Source organism: Halichoerus grypus, chromosome 4 (assembly GCF_964656455.1).
Source record: "Halichoerus grypus chromosome 4, mHalGry1.hap1.1, whole genome shotgun sequence".
Classification (NCBI taxonomy): domain Eukaryota; kingdom Metazoa; phylum Chordata; class Mammalia; order Carnivora; family Phocidae; genus Halichoerus; species Halichoerus grypus.
In genome coordinates this window covers 530,585-547,193 of record NC_135715.1, presented here as the reverse complement: position 1 = coordinate 547,193, position 16,609 = coordinate 530,585, and the positions used below count along the sequence as shown (strand labels likewise).

Sequence of the window (16,609 nt, the reverse complement as noted above, 5' to 3'; positions counted from 1 at the left end):
CACACACCACAGACCCAGCACGTGCATACATGTGCACACAGAACCACACACATACAGCAGGTGCACACGTGTGCACACACACCACAGACCCAGCACGTGCATACATGTGCACACAGAACCACACACATACAGCAGGTGCACACGTGTGCACACACACCACAGACCCAGCACGTGCATACATGTGCACACACCACACACACACAGCAGGTGCACACGTGTGCACACACACCACAGACCCAGCACGTGCATACATGTGCACACACCACACACATACAGCAGGTGCACACGTGTGCACACACACCACAGACCCAGCACGTGCATACATGTGCACACACCACACACACACAGCAGGTGCACACGTGTGCACACACACCACAGACCCAGCACGTGCATACATGTGCACACACAACCACACACATACAGCAGGTGCACACGTGTGCACACACACCGACCCAGCACGTGCATACATGTGCACACACCACACACACACAGCAGGTGCACACGTGTGCACACACACCACAGACCCAGCACGTGCATACATGCGCACACACAACCACACACATACAGCAGGTGCACACGTGTGCACACACACCACAGACCCAGCACGTGCATACATGTGCACACACAACCACACACATACAGCAGGTGCACACGTGTGCACACACAGCACAGACCAGCAGTGCATACATGTGCACACACACAACCACACATACACAGCATGTGCATGCAACTGTGCATGCACAACCACACACAACATGTGCATACACATGCATACGCACCTCGCTGGGCACCTTGCATGCACTGCTATCTGGGGAGCCTTGCTTTGGAGGGTCCTCTGTCCTTTCCTGGGGCCCCTTTTCCTAACCTGTTCCCCCTCCCTTGGAGATCAAGGGCATCCCAAGTACAAGGCCTGGAAGAAGGAGCTGTGGTTTTGCAGCTTGAGCACGTGGGGTTGTGTGTGTGACGTAGTCCCCGACCCCGTGGCTGCTGGTGTTGCCTTGTTTCAGTTCTGTGTCGTGGAGGCTGGGCTCAGGCGGAGTGCTGGGGTCGCTGGTGCAGGCGTGGGGCTCCCCACTCTGCCTGACCGCCCTGTCTCGCCTCGTCCTCACAGTGACCTGACCAATGGTGCGGACGGCATGCTGGCCACGAGCTCCAGTGGGTCCCAGTACAGCGGCTCCCGGGTGGAGACCCCCGTGTCCTACGTCGGGGAGGACGAGGAGGAGGACGACGACTTCAATGAGAACGAGGAGGAGGACTGACGCCCGCCCGCGGCCCGCCCTCGCGGTCTGCTTCGGGAGAGACTGCTTCTGCCGTGGCCGTCTGTTTCCTTTCGGCCTCCTTCCCGGGCACTGGCCGTGAGCTGTGGCCCGGCCGTGCGTGCGGCTCCAGCCAGCAGGCGAGGGCTGTGTTCCGCGGGGTCTCGGGTGAGCTGTGGTGCGCTTCCACGTCAGCGGCGACACAGGGCCTTTCTTCACTGTCTGGGATTTTGTTTTCACGTCTGTTTCTCGTTCAGAGTTCACTTTGCTCCTTCCTTGCTGAGCGCGCCGGAGCAGGGGCGCTCTGTCCCTGTCGCCCGAGTGCCACGCTGGGTTGTGCGCCTGGGCGCCGCGTGTCCGCCGCGTGTCGGGAGCGGTGCAGCTGCTGGGGGCGAGCGGCCCCCTCCCGATGCTGTCGCATCTCGGGGCGTCCGGGGCCCGGCGAGCGGCGGGCTCTGCTCTTCAGCGTCCAGCGCCATTAACTGTATCGTGACTTTATTTTCCCTTAAATTATATTGACTGTGTGATTCCATCGAGTTTATACTTCTTTTTTCTCTATGTTGCAGCAGATTGCGAAGTTCTTTGTTTTTGTTTTGTTTGGTCAAATTTCCTGCCGTGCCGGTGCAGCTGTGAGAGCGGCGGAAGGCTCGGGCGCGCGTGCTCCTGGAGGCCCGCCTGATTTCTCACAGGCGGGCGTGGACTCTTGTGTCGTGTTTACAGGCCCACACGTCTGTCATCTGAGGACACGAATGGAAACAAACGTCGTCTTTGTTTCGTGAGCATCTTCTTGTAATCTATGATGAAGTTGACATTAAATAGAGAGAATGTTCTAACAGTTTTTTAACTCAGAATTTGTCAATCATTTTTAATAGTTCTTTTTTTATAAAAAGAAAAAGGAATTTCAGGACAGGCAGTAGTCCCTTTTAAAATTTATTCACAAAGAACCATTAACCGCACAGTTGCTGTCAGCTGCCTGTTCTAAACAATAGTCTTTTTATTGAAACACAAATAAACTTTTCTGTAATATTTTATGGAATATAAAGAGACTTTAATTGTTTGACTTGTTTAACTTGGCACTGTTAGTTTTTATTAATAAAACGCGCATGGGCATTTTAAACAAGCTCTGTGTTCCTCTAATTCAGGATTCTTGTCCACAAGTTACTTTATCTTCTGTGTCAGTCTTGCTTCTCGCTGAGCGAGGGGTGGTTGCCAGGCCAGAGGGGGGCCCAGTGGACACGCCGAAGCGCTCCTGCCCTTCCGTGCCCGCCCCGCGGACAGCGGCCCCCGCCTTCCTCCTGAGCCCTGGGGTTGAGACTGATTCCGGGGGTTTGACTTTCAGGAGTAAGGTTGTAAGGTAAGAAAGGACAGCACAGTGTCGTACAAACGTGGGAGACAGTAGGCCTCGGAGGGGCGTCCGCCGTGCCGTGGAGAAGTGACGGCTGGTCCTTTCTTGCCACTCGTGACTCACTGTCCTTAGGGCAGCAGGAACTGGAGGGCGGGGGGCCGGCGATGGCGGCCGGCGAGTTCTGCTGCTCACTGGCCGCTGTGTGCCCGCAGGCCTGAGGCGGCCTCCCTGCAGCACCCGTTGAGGTGACGCGGGCGGGCAGCTGGCTCCCGGCGGCGTGACTGCCTGTCCTCGGGGGTCTGAGTTTTCCCACCCTGCGCTGCATGTCGCTCTGCGGGCGGCAACGTGTGCTGGTGCTTGTGGGATCAGGTCACCAGGTCGCACGGTGGCCGGGCTGGAGGGGACGCTCCGGGAGAGCAGGTTTGTTTGATCAGAATGCTCTCGTTCCGGGATTTTGCACAGGGGCTGGAGTGATCTGCCCGTCCGTCCCTGGGTGTTGGAGGGCGGGCTCGTATCTGTGGCTTCCTCTGGGGCTTGGACCCCACCCCACGCGTGACGCCCTCACGCCTCACCCGCTCACCTCCTGCGGCTGCGCGAGTTCTCGGGGGCAGCCCCGCTCCAGCCTCGTCTGAATTTCCTGACGGGGGTGTGAAACTTTCAGAAGATTTTTAAAGAGAAAGTGATTTTGTTGTTATATTTTCCCTTTATCAGAAAAGACGTGATTGTTTTACATAGAATAAGAATGACTTTAATGTTTTATTTTTACAGTTTAGGAATTCCATTCTTATAAGAGCAAACCTTCAGAATGCCCCTTCTCGTAAGTCCGTGTTCCCTGAGAGCGTGAGCAGTCTTCACGTTGACGTGGGTACCGGGAGTTCATCGATGTTAGAAAAACGAAGGTATGGTGAGGAATGTGAAGTCGGCCTGGAACGATCTTTAGGGTCTTGTTAGTCGGGTCGCTGCTGCCTCGGGGTTATCACGTTGGCCCAGCGTCGTTATCCTAGCTACAGATTCGGGGTCAAAGAGCAGAAAGGATTTAGTGAGAGGCCGCTGACTCTGCGCTAAGCGCTGGGGGCACAGGTTCCTGCCTGCCGTTCCCGGGCTGGCCGCAGAGCGTCGCGAGGTCTGGTGGGGAGCAACGGCAGCTGGGTCTGCGGTCGGCGGGGCCCACGGGGCAGGCCGGCCCCCGTCTACTGCTGAATATTGAGCTTGAACTCCACTTTCCCTTCGAAGGGGTCGTGGGGGTTGTCGAACGTCACGTGGTCTGCCAGGATCTTGCACACGATGAGAACTTCTGTGTTTCTGGGGACATTGAGAAGCTTCGCGGCGACCAGAGGGTTGTGGTAGTGGGGCTGGGGCACGTGTGAGAAGACGGGGGGAGGAGAGCGTCAGAGACTGCGCAGCCGGGACCAGTCGGCCGGCTCGGAGACGGTCCGCCCGCCTGCCCAGCCCACCCACAGCTGTCGTGCACACGCTTGGCCGCGTGCAGGCGCTCCCTCTCTCCGTGAGGAACGAGGAGAGCCGGTCTGGGGTAGGGAGATAGCACCAGTGACAAATTCGAGTTCAAATTATATTTGATGAAAATTAGTATAAAAACAGGAAAAACAGAGATTTGGAGGATGTGCTTTAAAATGGGTATATGGTTGTCTGAAAGGATTTGGGAAACTCTGGGAAAGTGAAAGCATTGGGCTTGATATTTGTGTTTTGCAGGAGAGCTGTGTGTTTTCAGGTAGGGAAACACCCAGAGGGCTACACAGTCACCGTCGTTTCATCTGTGTAACTGAAATGTTGAGGGCTTTCCTTTTGGCAGTCATTGCTAAATTTGAGACGATTCTGCGGCTGGGGAACAAGAAGCAAACCTACCTGCGCTTTCTTCCCATAGTAGGGGAAGTAGTGGAGGCTGAAGGTGCCGTTGGGCGGGTAGTACTCCACCTGCAGGGGCCGGGCATCCTTGTGCTGGTCCTGGGGGCGAGCGGGGAGACCACGGCGTGCGTGAGACGGCGTCTGGGAGCGCGGGCGCGTGTCTGTGCGTGTCTGCCTGTGTCCGCACGTGTGCGGATTGCCCCGTGGATAGCTGGGGCTTGTCCGAGCACAGATGGGGGGCCCTTTGTGTCTGTTAAAGGCTCAAGTCAGCCCACACGTGCAGTCGAGTGACTGCAGAAGGACACAGAACGAGGCAGAGCCTCACCCCACGGCGAGGCGGGCTCTGGGGGGTGGGCGCTGCTGCTAACAGCAGGGAGCCTTCGGTCTGGAAAACAAGCGTTAGAAAATAGGCCACGAAGACACATTTGATTTTTAGGTGTTATGATTTAAAACTGGTTTTGAGAAATTAATGCCAACTCTTAGCAGGTTTTTCCAAATTGCCACCAAATACTTGGAAGGGTGTTAGTGATACACTGTTCCCGATGCTCCTCGAAGCAAAACAGTGAAAAGATAACAGTTTTTCTTCCTAGGTTTTTGCTCCCTGCGGTGAAGCTGCTCTAAGTGACGGTTCGTGTGGCCGTGAGGGGAACTTAGGGGAGAGCGGCTGTGGTGTGGCCGTGCACTCACCAGGAAGGTGCAGTCCACTCCGGGCGCCGTGCTGTTGCTGGGGAGGAAGTTCACGATCTGCAAGGAGAGGGCGTCCTGGTAGCTCTCCCCTCGGCTGCGTGCGTGAGCGGCCTGTCCAAGCTGGGGGTCCGGCCGGCAGCTCCTTCAGAGCCAGAGCCCCGCCCCACATGGTCTTGGCTGCCGGCACGTGGCAGGGCTGGACGGGGAGGCTCCGAGCCGTGGCCACCCCTCTCTGGCGCTCCGCGGTGCCCACCTCGCTGCTCCCACGTCACGCTCTGTTGGCCTCCTGGGTCCCGGCCCTGGTGTGTGCCTGCTTGTGCCTGGCGCCCTCCCCACACACCTGCCCTGGTGTGCACGGCTCCCCCCCGCCAGGCAGTGTCGAGACCCCGCGGGGACCCAGGAGTTTGTGCCATTCACAGATGTGTGGCTTCCCTAGGCTCTCAGGAAGGAAGCTTCTTAGTGCTGCATGCCTGCTGGCCAACACGGAGCAGAGATCCCCCTAGCCTCTTGCCCTCCTTGGCCTCCAGTGGGATGTCCCCCTGCCCCGCACCCCAAGGCTGGATGGACCATGCCCTCCTGTGGTTTGCTTGCACTGGCCTGTTCAGTCTCCCTCATGCCCGGCAGAGGGTCCCTGGCCCAGAGTGAGAACCTCTGCTTGGGATGCTTCCCAGCTGTCCTCGTGGCACCTGACACAGCCCGGCTGCTGTCAAGCTTTTGTGTGCACATGGCCGCCCTGAGCAGCCCGGACTGTGCTGCTCCGTGTCCAGGTGCCGCAGAGCATGACGTCGGGGCTGTGTCTGAGCTGTGCTCAGGTTGTATTTGGGGAGAGGTCAGCTCCTGAGCCAACGTGACAGGTGCATCCTACCCTAGGAGGGGCTGCGGCGTGTGTCCCAGCCCTGCCAGCCCGGACCCCTGCACAGGGATGCATGGGGTCACACGAGGACCAGGCACCCTGGCCCCTGCAGGCCACGGCGGGGTCAGGGGTCTGCAGCTCCTCTGCACTCACCCTGTTCATCTTAATGATAAAGCACGGCTTTCCTTCCGCGAAGCCGAAGTTGGGGTCCGTCAGGCCTGAGCAGTTTTGCAGCATGTTTGCCGTGAACTTGCAGGAGAACTTGGTGTGGTTTGGGGCCCGGAAGCTTTCCTGGAAGAAGTACTTCTCGGAGGTGCAGTTGATGCTCTCCGCCTGGGACGCTGGCGAGTAGCCTGCCGGGACAGACTGCCTGTGGGTGCTGACCTCCAACCACAGCCACCGGGGGCTGGTGGAGGGCGGCGAAGCCCACGGCCCTCCACGAAATTGTCTTAGGAGGGGAGGAAGAGGCGGGAAGCGTGTTAAACGTCACCTGCCAAGAAGTCATGGAGTGTGTGCACGAGGCCCACCCAGGTCCTGTTGTCAGAGACGTTGTAGGAGATGTCCAGGCCTTTGTCCCCGTAGACATCCGGCCTCAAGGTCACCCCTGGAGAGAGAGCACGACACATCTCATTCTGTTCCCCCCAGAGTGTTGGCCACATCCCAGCTGCTTGCTATGGAGGTGGGCCGCGTGCAGGGCTGGCCCGGCCCAGCGGCCAAGCGTGGGGTGCTGCGGTCCCTCCTGGGCCTGGGTCCTCGAGGGCCCCTGGGCGGGAGGCTGTGGCCAGTGTTCTCTGTGGCACTAGCTCAGCAGGGACCCTCCGCCCGGGAGCCGCACCGGCAGCCAGTCGGGACCGCGCGGCTAAATGAAGTTGTGTTTGAATGCATATCTGAAAACTCTTTACTGGTGTTGGTCAAGTCTGAAAGCAATCGGACAACGTGTTAATTGTACAAGAAAAGATGCACTCGTGTGGAGTCAGAACAGCTGCATGTCTGGTGGGCGTCCTCGCTTCTGTTCACACAAAGATGCACAAACCTGTGTCATCAATTAGATAAATGGAATCCTACCACTCAGGTCCTACTTGATTCTTCTGTTTTCTTTTTCTTTTTCTTTTTCTTTTTTAAGATTTTATTCATTTATTTGACAGAGACACAGCGAGAGAGGGAACACAAGCATGGGGAGTGGGAGAGAGAGAAGCAGGCTTCCCACTGAGCAGGGAGCCCGATGTGGGGCTCCATCCCAGGACCCCGGGATCATGACCTGAGCCGAAGGCAGACGCTTAACGACTGAGCCACCCAGGGGCCCCTCATTCTTCCGTTTTCCAATGCCGTTGTCATCAAGCACATCATCGTCACGCTGACTCACCTCCTTCCGTCCACAAATACCGTCGTGTTTTGCCGTGTGAATGTTCCACAGTTTACGAAGCCAGACCCGTTGATGTGACTTTTTAAATAAGTGAGCTAGTGTTCTCTTGTTTCATGGATGCTGTGGAAGTCACAGCTGTATGTGGTTTAAAAATAAAGACCTCGAGGGGATTTGACCCAGGGGAGAAAGTGGGTACCCGTCACGAGTGCCCACTCCGTGTGTGTTCTACAGCCGCTTCCCGTGGTCTCAGGGCTTGCTCAAACACGTCAGTGGCGGCTGTCGCCATCTCCCGGCCTCCCCTGCCCCTTCCACCCACTGGGTTGTGGACAGATTATAGGGTGGCTGCATCCTGAGATTTGTAACGGACTGTGTTCTGCTCTGAAACTACATTGAAACCTCCATGGCTATCTGTTGGTTGGCTCTAGAAATGACACCCAGTAAAGCACTTGGGTGTTGTGATCACTGATCAGGGTGTTCACTGAAGACCCCGGCAGAAGAGCTGGACCTGCCTGAGGGAGCACACCCACCCCGGCTCCAGTGTTTGAACCCACCGTCTCTTAGAGACTTGCATTTTCCTTTCCTCTCCTGGGGAAATGCGGGGACTGCTGTTGGGCATTTCTGCGGTTATTGCTTCCTTAGAAAGTATTAAGGACGTGTGGGTGATAAACGTTCTGAGTAACCGTGCCGGAGAGTGTGTTTTCCTCCCTGATTCTCTGTCCCTTCCTTCACCCCAGCTCCCTCCTGCCCTTGTTTGGTTTGTGCAGGCAGCTGGGGTAAGCCACCGTCCCCAGGACCTAGGAGGTGCCACCTCTCCGGCTCAGGCCCTGGAGTCCTGCTGTCACCAGTGACCTCTCCTCTCGGTGCCGACTCACGGGAGTGGGCGCTCAGCCTCAAACGGGACGAGAGACAAGCTGCTCTTAGAGAAAACTGTGCTCTGAGAACGTGTGGTTATGGAAGTGATCCTCCCACAGTGCTCAGGGATGTCCAGTGGAAAGCAGAAGCCCTTTCCTTCCCACAGACCCTCTGTTCCTCATCTCCCTGCTGTCTCATACATCCTCCCAGACGTGTTCTCTGTGTGTTTGTCAGCATATAAAGTCAGTGAGGTAAAGACTGGCTCTATTACTAAATCTGTTTTAATAATTAAGACTAACCCTAAGTCAGACCATAATCTGGGGCCACCGTCCTCAAAAGAGGGTGAGGGGTTGTCCACACCTGGTGTGCCCCTTCAGGACCCTGGGGCTGCCAGTGGGAATGGCCCCTCAGGCTGCCTCTCTGGGCTTTGTTCTGCAGGGACCCGGCATTGCCCTGACGCATGGGGTCCTGGTGTCCAGGCGCGAGCCACCGGCCCTGTTACCTGGCGACTTCAGCTGGTCTTGGTAGTCGGGCGTGTAGGGGTCGAGCGTACACATCAGCGTGTAAATGCACAGAGCGAAGACTCCGGTCATCACCACGTAGAAAGCCGCGTAGTACAGGCTGATCCACACTGTGGGGAGAGGCAGGTGAGACGCAGCTGACCTGCGGGACCCCGCGCGAGACTCACTGTTTCACCGTCTTAGGGAGGGACTCGGTGGTGTTTACAGAATGCAACCATCACTTCTGTCAAGTTCCAGAATGTTCTCATCACCCAAGAGATGCTCCATACCCCTTAACTTAAAAGTCTGTAAAAATCATAAGTTTTAGGAACATAGCTTTAAAAATGCTCTTCTCAAATCTAGGGCTGAACCTTTGGGGCTGCCCCTCAGATGTTCCCACTTTGTAGGCATCTGCTGTCAGTGGCGATCAGAGCCGAAATGGGCTTTTGGGGTCATCTGGTGAGGGAGGTGTGGCCTGGCCAGAAGCCCTGGCAGGGCCTAGGTCCTGGGCGCCTGGACTGCTGGTGGGTGGTCCTGTGCATGTCCTCAGAGCGGCGCCTCCCTGCTGTCACCGCCGTCCCCCACTGTCCCTGCCGTCCCCGCCGCCCCCCCACCCCCCGTCCCTTGCCGTCCCCACCGTCCCCGTCCTTGCCGTCCCCGCCGTCCCTGCTGTCTCCCGCTGCCCCCGCCGTCCCCCACCGTCCCTGCTGCCCCCTCTGCCCCCACTGTCCTCGCCGTCCCCGCCGTCCCTGTCCCCCGCTGCCCCCGCTGTCCCCGCTGTCCCCGCTGTCCCCCGCTGCCCTCACCATCCCCCACTGCCCCCTCTTCCCCTGCCGTCCCCTGCCGTCCCCCACCGGGCACGTACCCCACCGGGACAGTGTGCGGCCCAGCATCTGCCCCGTGTCCGGGTTCCAGCAATAGTGCTGGAATTCCTCCATCCGCTGGCTGCATGACTTTTTCTCCTGCAGCGCTGCCATCCTGCAGAATGGGGGTGCTGCCCACAGCCAGCCCAAGAGGAGAAGGGTGGCCTCTGGGTTTTATAGTCTCCTCCCCCGGAGGTCAGAGGCACTGTGGAGACAGGCTCCAGGGAAAGCACCAAGGCGTTGTTGATCACACCTTGCTATCCAAACAGCGGCTATCAGATGCCTCCCCCCTTGTCGCCTCCCTCCCCTCCGCTCGGGCTGCCCTTGGCCGTGTCCTTGTCTGTCCTGATACCGAGCAAGGAGGACTTTGGTGCAGGAGCAGCAGTTCCTCAGCTCTGCTCCTTTCACTTCCATCAGGGGCAAAGATGTGAGGAGTGCAGGGTGGGTCCGACCCTGGCATGGTGCCCGAGATGGTCCTGGTCTGAGCTGATGGGGGCGGCGGCCCAGGGGGCTCCCGCCACTCTCGTTCCTGCCGGTTATCACTTGCTGGGGAACACGTCTGACAGTGAAGACAGGGCCACATGCTAAAGGGGCCAGAGGCTCTGTTCTAGACGAGAGGGTTCAGAGGGTTCCCATCTTCACCTCGCATCACTTCTGATGCTTAGTGGAGGCGATGGTGCTGTCCTCTGAGATCTGTTGTTGGGGTGTGCCTGGGGCCCTTTATGACTGCTTTGTGTCTATGAGGAACTCACGTACAGTCTAGAGGTACTTTCTAAAAATTGAAAGCACGCCAGTCCCTGGCATCTTGCTGACATGCAGTTCTGACCCAGTGGAGAGCCACTGGGCCCAGGGGCTCCTGGTGACCTGTGCGGGTGGCTTTAGGACCCCAGCAGTGTCCAGGCGGGGCACGCTTGGCCTGGCAGCACCTCCGCGTCTGCTGGGTGCCTTGGATTCTCTGACACCTGTCCCACCACCACGTTTCTAAGGGAGCTGACCTGCCAGACGGCCTGAGTGCCCAGATAGCTGTAAGCCCTGCAGACCATCTTTTTTTTTTTTTTCTTTAAGATTTTATTTATTTGCGAGAGAGAGAATGAGAGACAGAGAGCATGAGAGGGAGGAGGGTCAGAGGGAGAAGCAGACCCCCTGCCGAGCAGGGAGCCCGATGCGGGACTCGATCCTGGGACTCCAGGATCATGACCTGAGCCGAAGGCAGTCGCTTAACCAACTGAGCCCCCCAGGTGCCCCAACCCTGCAGACCATCTTGATGCGTGGCCAGAACCAAGAGACCTTGGCAGTGTATGTAGCGGGCCCGTGAAGAAGAATAATGAAAAATGCTCTTGTAATTGTTCTGCCTTATTTTCTTTAGGATGATTTAGAGTTTTTTAGCAAAACAAGCACCCAGAGATTCAGAGGGAATAGCATCATTTTAGCTTGGACTCATAACTTTTTAATGAACCAATTCTGTGTGTTTTCCGCAACACTGTTTTCATTCACAACTTTGGAATTTTAGGTCAGTAAGACACAGAGGGGCATTAGGCTGCAGTCTAATTGCCCACAGTCTGTGGGCCTTGGACCCCAATTGCTGGGGCCTGAAGATACAGTGCAGCAAATGTTGCTCGCAGAATAAATGCCCTCATCTGGAAGGTGTAGACACACCCTTGAAATGAGTAAGACATGAATTCTTTCTAGAAGTCATTGAATGAGATCTTCCACATTCAGTGGAAGCACATGAAAGTATGTGCTGAACTGCACATGTTATCAGAATGACCTCTGGATGTGTGCCTGTGGGGGGAGAGGCAGGGAGAGAGCAGCCTCCTGCACACCGTGCTCTGAGCATGTAGGACAGGTACCCCATAAAGAGCAGGCTCCAGCAATGTGGGGAGCCCAGACTTCTCCCCCACCTGGCAGTAATGAGATGGGGCCCACCCCCTTCTGCTGCTGGAGTAGAGTCAGAGAAGGCCAGCTAAAACCAAAGGATTATATAATAGGAAAATTTCCAGGTTTCAACTGATAATCATGCGTCAGACCAAAAACCTGGAAGATTTCAAAGTGAATTAAGACAATCAATAGATGCCGATACCAAGGTGACAGGGATGTTGGAATCAGAGATTTTAAGGCAGTTATGATAAAAATGCTTGAGTGAGCAATTATAAACATGCTTGAAACATGAAAAAAGTCTCAACAAAGAGAAAGTTAAAGAACCAATGGAGATTTTAAGTTCAAAAAATATAGTGAAAATAGCTCAGCAAATGGATTCAACTGTACAAGCGAGGGGATAGAGAAAAGAATCAGTGACACGGAGAAAAAATAATAGACCTGATCTGAACAGTAGGAAGTAGATTCAGAAAAACATGTGCAGTGCCTCAGGGATCTGGGGGACTGTAATGAAGATGTGACATCCGTGTTGTCAGGACTCTGGAAGGAGAGAAGAAGGAGGGCAGGGCTGGAAACTCCCCAAACTTGGCAAAAGACACAAACCTGCAAGTTCAAGAAGCTGATTGAAACCCAAATAGGATAACTTCCAAAATCCAAGATGCATCATCATTAAACTTTTGAAAATTGAAAACATACACACACACAAAATCTAGAAAGCAGCCAGAGAAAAACCATTTGAATTACAGAAGATTATTCATCAGAAACCAGAGATCAGAAGAAAGCTGCAGAGTATATTTAAATGCTAAAAGAAGAGACTGGTGACCCAGATCCTGAATCCAGCACAAATATCCTTCAGGAACGAAGGGGGTCCCAACATTCTCAAATGAAGGAAAAGGAAAGGAAGATAATTTGTCACCAGTAGACTTATCCTAAAAGGATGGCTAAAGGAAGTGTTCAAAACAGAAAGACAATGTTAAAAGAAGGAATATTGGAGGATCAGGAAAGAAATAATATGGTAAGCAAAATATGGGTAAATACTATAAGCTTCCTTCTTGAATTTTCTAAATTATGTTTGATGGTTGAAGCAAAAACCATAACATTGCCTGATACTCTAAATGTATATAAATGAAATAATGTAATTATATTATAAACAGGGAAGGATAAAAGGAGGTGATATTTCTGCACTTCACTTGAACTGATAAAATGATAGCAATAGGGGGCACCTGGATGGCTCAGTCAGTTGAGTGTGTGACTCTTGGTTTCAGCTCAGGTCATAATCTCATGGGTCATCTGATCGAGCCCCACATAGGGCTCAGTGCTCCATGGTGAGTCTGCCTGATGATTCTCTCCCTCTGTCCTCCCCCCTACTCGTGTGCACACACTCTCAAATAAATAAACCTTTAAAAAGATGATAGCAGTAGAATTTGATAGGTCATGTATATATGATACCAATAGCAACCAATAAAAATCTGCATAGATACACTCAAAAATACTATAGATAAATCAAAATTGGATTCCAAAAAATGTTCAAGTAACCCACAGGAAAAATGGAAAAAGAAAACAAATGAAAAACAAAAATGGCAGACTTGAGCAACAATAACATTAAATATAAATGCTATAAATACACCAATCAAAAAACTGACAGTGGATTTAAAAACATGAGCCAACTATATGCTATCCATAAGAAACTCATCTCAAATAGAATGATCTAGGTAGGTTGAATGGGAAAGAATGGAAAGAGATATATCATGCAAATACTAATCAAATGAAGCATGTGTGGTTATATTAATATATAGACTTCACAGCAGAAAAAATTACAAGAGACATTGTGTAATGATAAAAGGTTAATCCACCAAGAAGATAAAGCAATCCTAAATGTGTATGCACCAAACAACAGAGCTGCAAAATACGTGAAGCAGACTAATAAACTGAAAGTAGAAATAGACAAATCCACAATTTTAGTTACAGGCTTCAACACATCTCTCTCAACAATTGATAGAATAGCTAAATAGAAAATCAGCATGGATATAGAAGAACTCAACAATATTGTCAACCAAGAGGATGCCATTGACATTTGTTGAACACCCCACCCAAGCACAGCAGAATACAATTTCTTTTTAAGTGACCAGGGTAGACCATATCCTGGGCCATAAAATAAAGCTCAACAAATTTAAGAGAGTCAAGATCATGCAGAGTGTGTCCTCCAGCCACGATACAATCAAACTAGAAACTAGTAATAGATAACAGGAAAATCTCCAAACATGTGAAAACTAAACAATATATTTAAAATAATTCATGAGTCAAAAGGAAGTCTTGAGGGAAATTAAAAAGAAATATGTATTTGTAGGACTGATGACAAATATATAACATCAAAATTCATGGGACATAGCTAAAGCAGTGTTAAAAGGAGCGTTTATAGTTCTAGGTTTATGCATTCAAAAAGAAAGTCTCGAATTAATAATCCAAGTTCCCACTTGGAAAACAGAAAAAGGTGGGGGGTAGCAAGTAGAAGGAAGAAATAAAATGAAATTAAAACAGAAATCAATGAAATTAAAAACAGGAAAGCAAAAGGGAAAATCAGTGAAAGAACTGGTTCTTTGAAAAGTCAATAAAATTGACAAACCTATAGCAAGAGAAAAGACACATAATCACATCAAAAATGAAATATCACTACAGACCCTTCAGACAAAAAAAGGAAATACCACACACAGTTTTATACATATAAACTCAACAAATCCGATGAAATTGGTCTCTTCTCAAAAAACACAACCTGTCCCATTTGAAATAGATACTTTGAATAGCCCTATAACTATTAAGGAAATTGAGTTTATAATTTAAAATCTCTCAACAAAAAAATCCTCCAGGCCCTGATGGTTTCACTGGAGAATTCTACCAAACATGTAATGAAGAGCACAAATTGTGCCCTGTATCCTTTGGAAAATAGAAGGGAGCTTCCCGGCTGGTTTATGAGGCCGGTACACCCTTCACCAAAACCAGACAAAGCACAAACAACAGCAACAAAAATTATAGATCAAATCCCTCACAAATATAGCCACGAAAATCCTTAACCACGTATTGGCAAATTGAATCCAACAGTGTATAAAAAGCATTAAACAGGCACCTGGGTGGCACAGTTGGTTGGGCATCTGACTCTTGGTTTTGGGCTCAGGTCCTAATCTCATGGTTGTGGGATTGAGCCCCGAGTCGGGCTCTTAAGATTCTCTCTCCCTTTCCCCCCCTTGTGCTCTCTCTCTCTTTCTCAAATAAATGAATAAATCTTTTCAAAAAAAGAAGCATTAAACACCATGACCAAGAGGGTTATGTTCTAGAGATGGAGAGCAGGTTCAATATTCAAAAATCAGTGTAATACCCTACTTTAACAAGCTAAAGAAGAAAAATCATGTGATCATATCAGCTGATGCAGAAAAAGCACTTGACAAAATTCAAGATCCATTTATGATAAAAGTTCTCAGCAGGCTGGGAATAGACAGAAACTTGATTAAAAGCATTGACGGAATCTCTACAGCCGGCATCCCATCCAGTGGTGAAGGATTGGCTATGTCTACCCCACGACTGAGAACGAGGCATGGATCTCTGCTGTCGCCTCTCTGAGGCAACCTTGTGCTAAACTTCCCAGCTAGTGGAATAAGCAAGAAAAGAAAAGGCATACAGACTAGAAAGGAAGAAACGAAACTCCCCATTTTCAGATGACAGGGTTGTACGTGTAGACAATGCCAAAGACTTGAAAAAATCCAAAACAAGTGAGTTCAGCAAGGCAGAGGACACAAGATTAATGCCCCCAAATCAACTATTTCATTTACTAGCAATGAACACATAGATACCAAAATTAAACATACAATACCATTGGCAATTGCTCAAAACAAGAAGGAATATGTAGGTATTAATCCAAGAGAACACTTGTGGACTCGCATGCTGAAAGCTGCATGTTGGTGAGGAGAGCACTGAAGGATCCCAGGAAATGGAGACAGGTTATGTTCATCGGTTGGGAGACTCAGCCACTAAAGATGCCAGTTCTCCCCAAGTTGATACACAGGTGTAACTCCTATCGAGATCCAGCAAGATGTTTGTGTAGATACAGACTTTTGTAAAATTTATATAGAAAGGCAAAGGAAGTGTGATATTTTCTTCCATATTTTGAATAGTTTTAAAAAATGTGTTTTTTGAAAACTATTTTTGAAAAAGAGCAATAAAGTTGACAACTCCATGTACTCGGTTCCAAGGCCTGTTATCTGTTGTAGGTATTACGTACAGTAATGGAGACAGAGTGGTGGGGGTGGAGGGACCGGAACGGCCCAGACCACACCAACCTGCCCACTGTGTCCCCAGGCAGCTCGGGAGACACGCACAGTCTCGGCCCCAGCCTGGGCCACTGAAGCAGAGTCTTTATTTTGGCAAGATCTCTGGGCGATTGGTGTGGCCGGCACCACTGGGAAGCGCGGACTGAGGGCACACTGTGGACAGTGCGGCGGAGGCTACAGCAAACCCCAACCGCTGTCCCGTGAACCCTGACGGGTAGGTGGGAAGGGCTTGAGAAGACTGGCTGCTCAGACAGCAAGTTCTCCCTTGGCCTCCCCTGCCTTCTGCCCACGCCCACTGCAGAACCTCCCTGCGTCCCAGACAGCCTCTTCTCCCAGGAGGAACACGGGGTGGGCTGGTCTTCCCTGCCTCTTCTGGCTCCTGCATTCTTGTTTCTGTGACCTCTCACTTCCTCCCCTCTTTAAACTATAACCAACCTCCATCGCTTCCTTTTCGTCCCCACACATTTACTGAGTACCTGCTGTGTCCTAGACAGACAAGACCATGTCTGTGTGAATCTGACATTTCTGTTGGTCCTGGCATCCCCACATGTCCCCCAGGTGTGCCCCCGGGGGGGTCCCCCCAGGGTGTGCCCCAGATGTGTCTCCCCAGGTGTGTGCCCTAGGGGTGTGCCCCAGATGTGTCCCCCAGGTGGTTCCCCAGATGTGTCCCCCAGGTGGTTCCCCTAGGTGTCCCCCAGGTGGTTCCCCCAGGTGTGCCCCAGGTGGTTCCCCCAGGTGTGCCCCCAGTGGTTCCCCCAGGGGTGTCTCCCAGGTGTGTGCCCCAGGTGTGTCCCAGGCCTCTTTACTCCCCTCTCACTCCTCTTTCTCTCTGT

At 52.2% G+C, this 16,609-nt stretch overlaps 2 protein-coding genes across 4 annotated transcripts in view; one reads left to right on the top strand and one right to left on the bottom strand.

Annotated features, from left to right (window-relative positions):
- The window catches only part of TFDP1 (transcription factor Dp-1), a 43,314-nt gene extending 40,938 nt beyond the window's left edge, over positions 1–2,376 (top strand). For all 3 annotated transcript variants that reach the window (XM_036068852.2, XM_036068851.2, XM_078070053.1), the window contains one exon: positions 1,112–2,376. In XM_036068852.2, the coding sequence (XP_035924745.1) occupies positions 1,112–1,259 (148 nt within the window). In that variant the 3' untranslated portion in view covers positions 1,260–2,376. The remainder of the gene's footprint in view (positions 1–1,111) is intronic.
- Positions 2,377–3,791: 1,415 nt separating this feature from the next.
- ATP4B (ATPase H+/K+ transporting subunit beta) lies at positions 3,792–9,825 on the bottom strand. The gene is made up of 7 exons (XM_036068856.2): positions 9,585–9,825; positions 8,722–8,850; positions 6,495–6,608; positions 6,158–6,357; positions 5,152–5,208; positions 4,465–4,563; positions 3,792–3,953 (listed from the first exon to the last, which is right to left on the bottom strand). The coding sequence occupies exons 1-7, from the start codon at positions 9,694–9,696 to the stop codon at positions 3,792–3,794; spliced, it is 873 nt and encodes a 290-aa protein (XP_035924749.2). The 5' UTR covers positions 9,697–9,825.
- Between the last annotated feature and the right edge of the window lie 6,784 nt (positions 9,826–16,609).

Coding starts and splice junctions, on each gene's coding strand:
- ATP4B (XM_036068856.2), bottom strand. CDS start 9,696: ATGGCAGCGCTGCAGGAGAAAAAGTCATGCAGCCAGCGGATGGAGGAA. Junction 6,609..8,721: donor AGACCAGCTGAAGTCGCCAG/GTAACAGGGCCG, acceptor CTCTCTCTCCAG/GGGTGACCTTGAGGCCGGAT. Junction 4,564..5,151: donor GAGTGGACTGCACCTTCCTG/GTGAGTGCACGG, acceptor GCTCGCCCCCAG/GACCAGCACAAGGATGCCCG.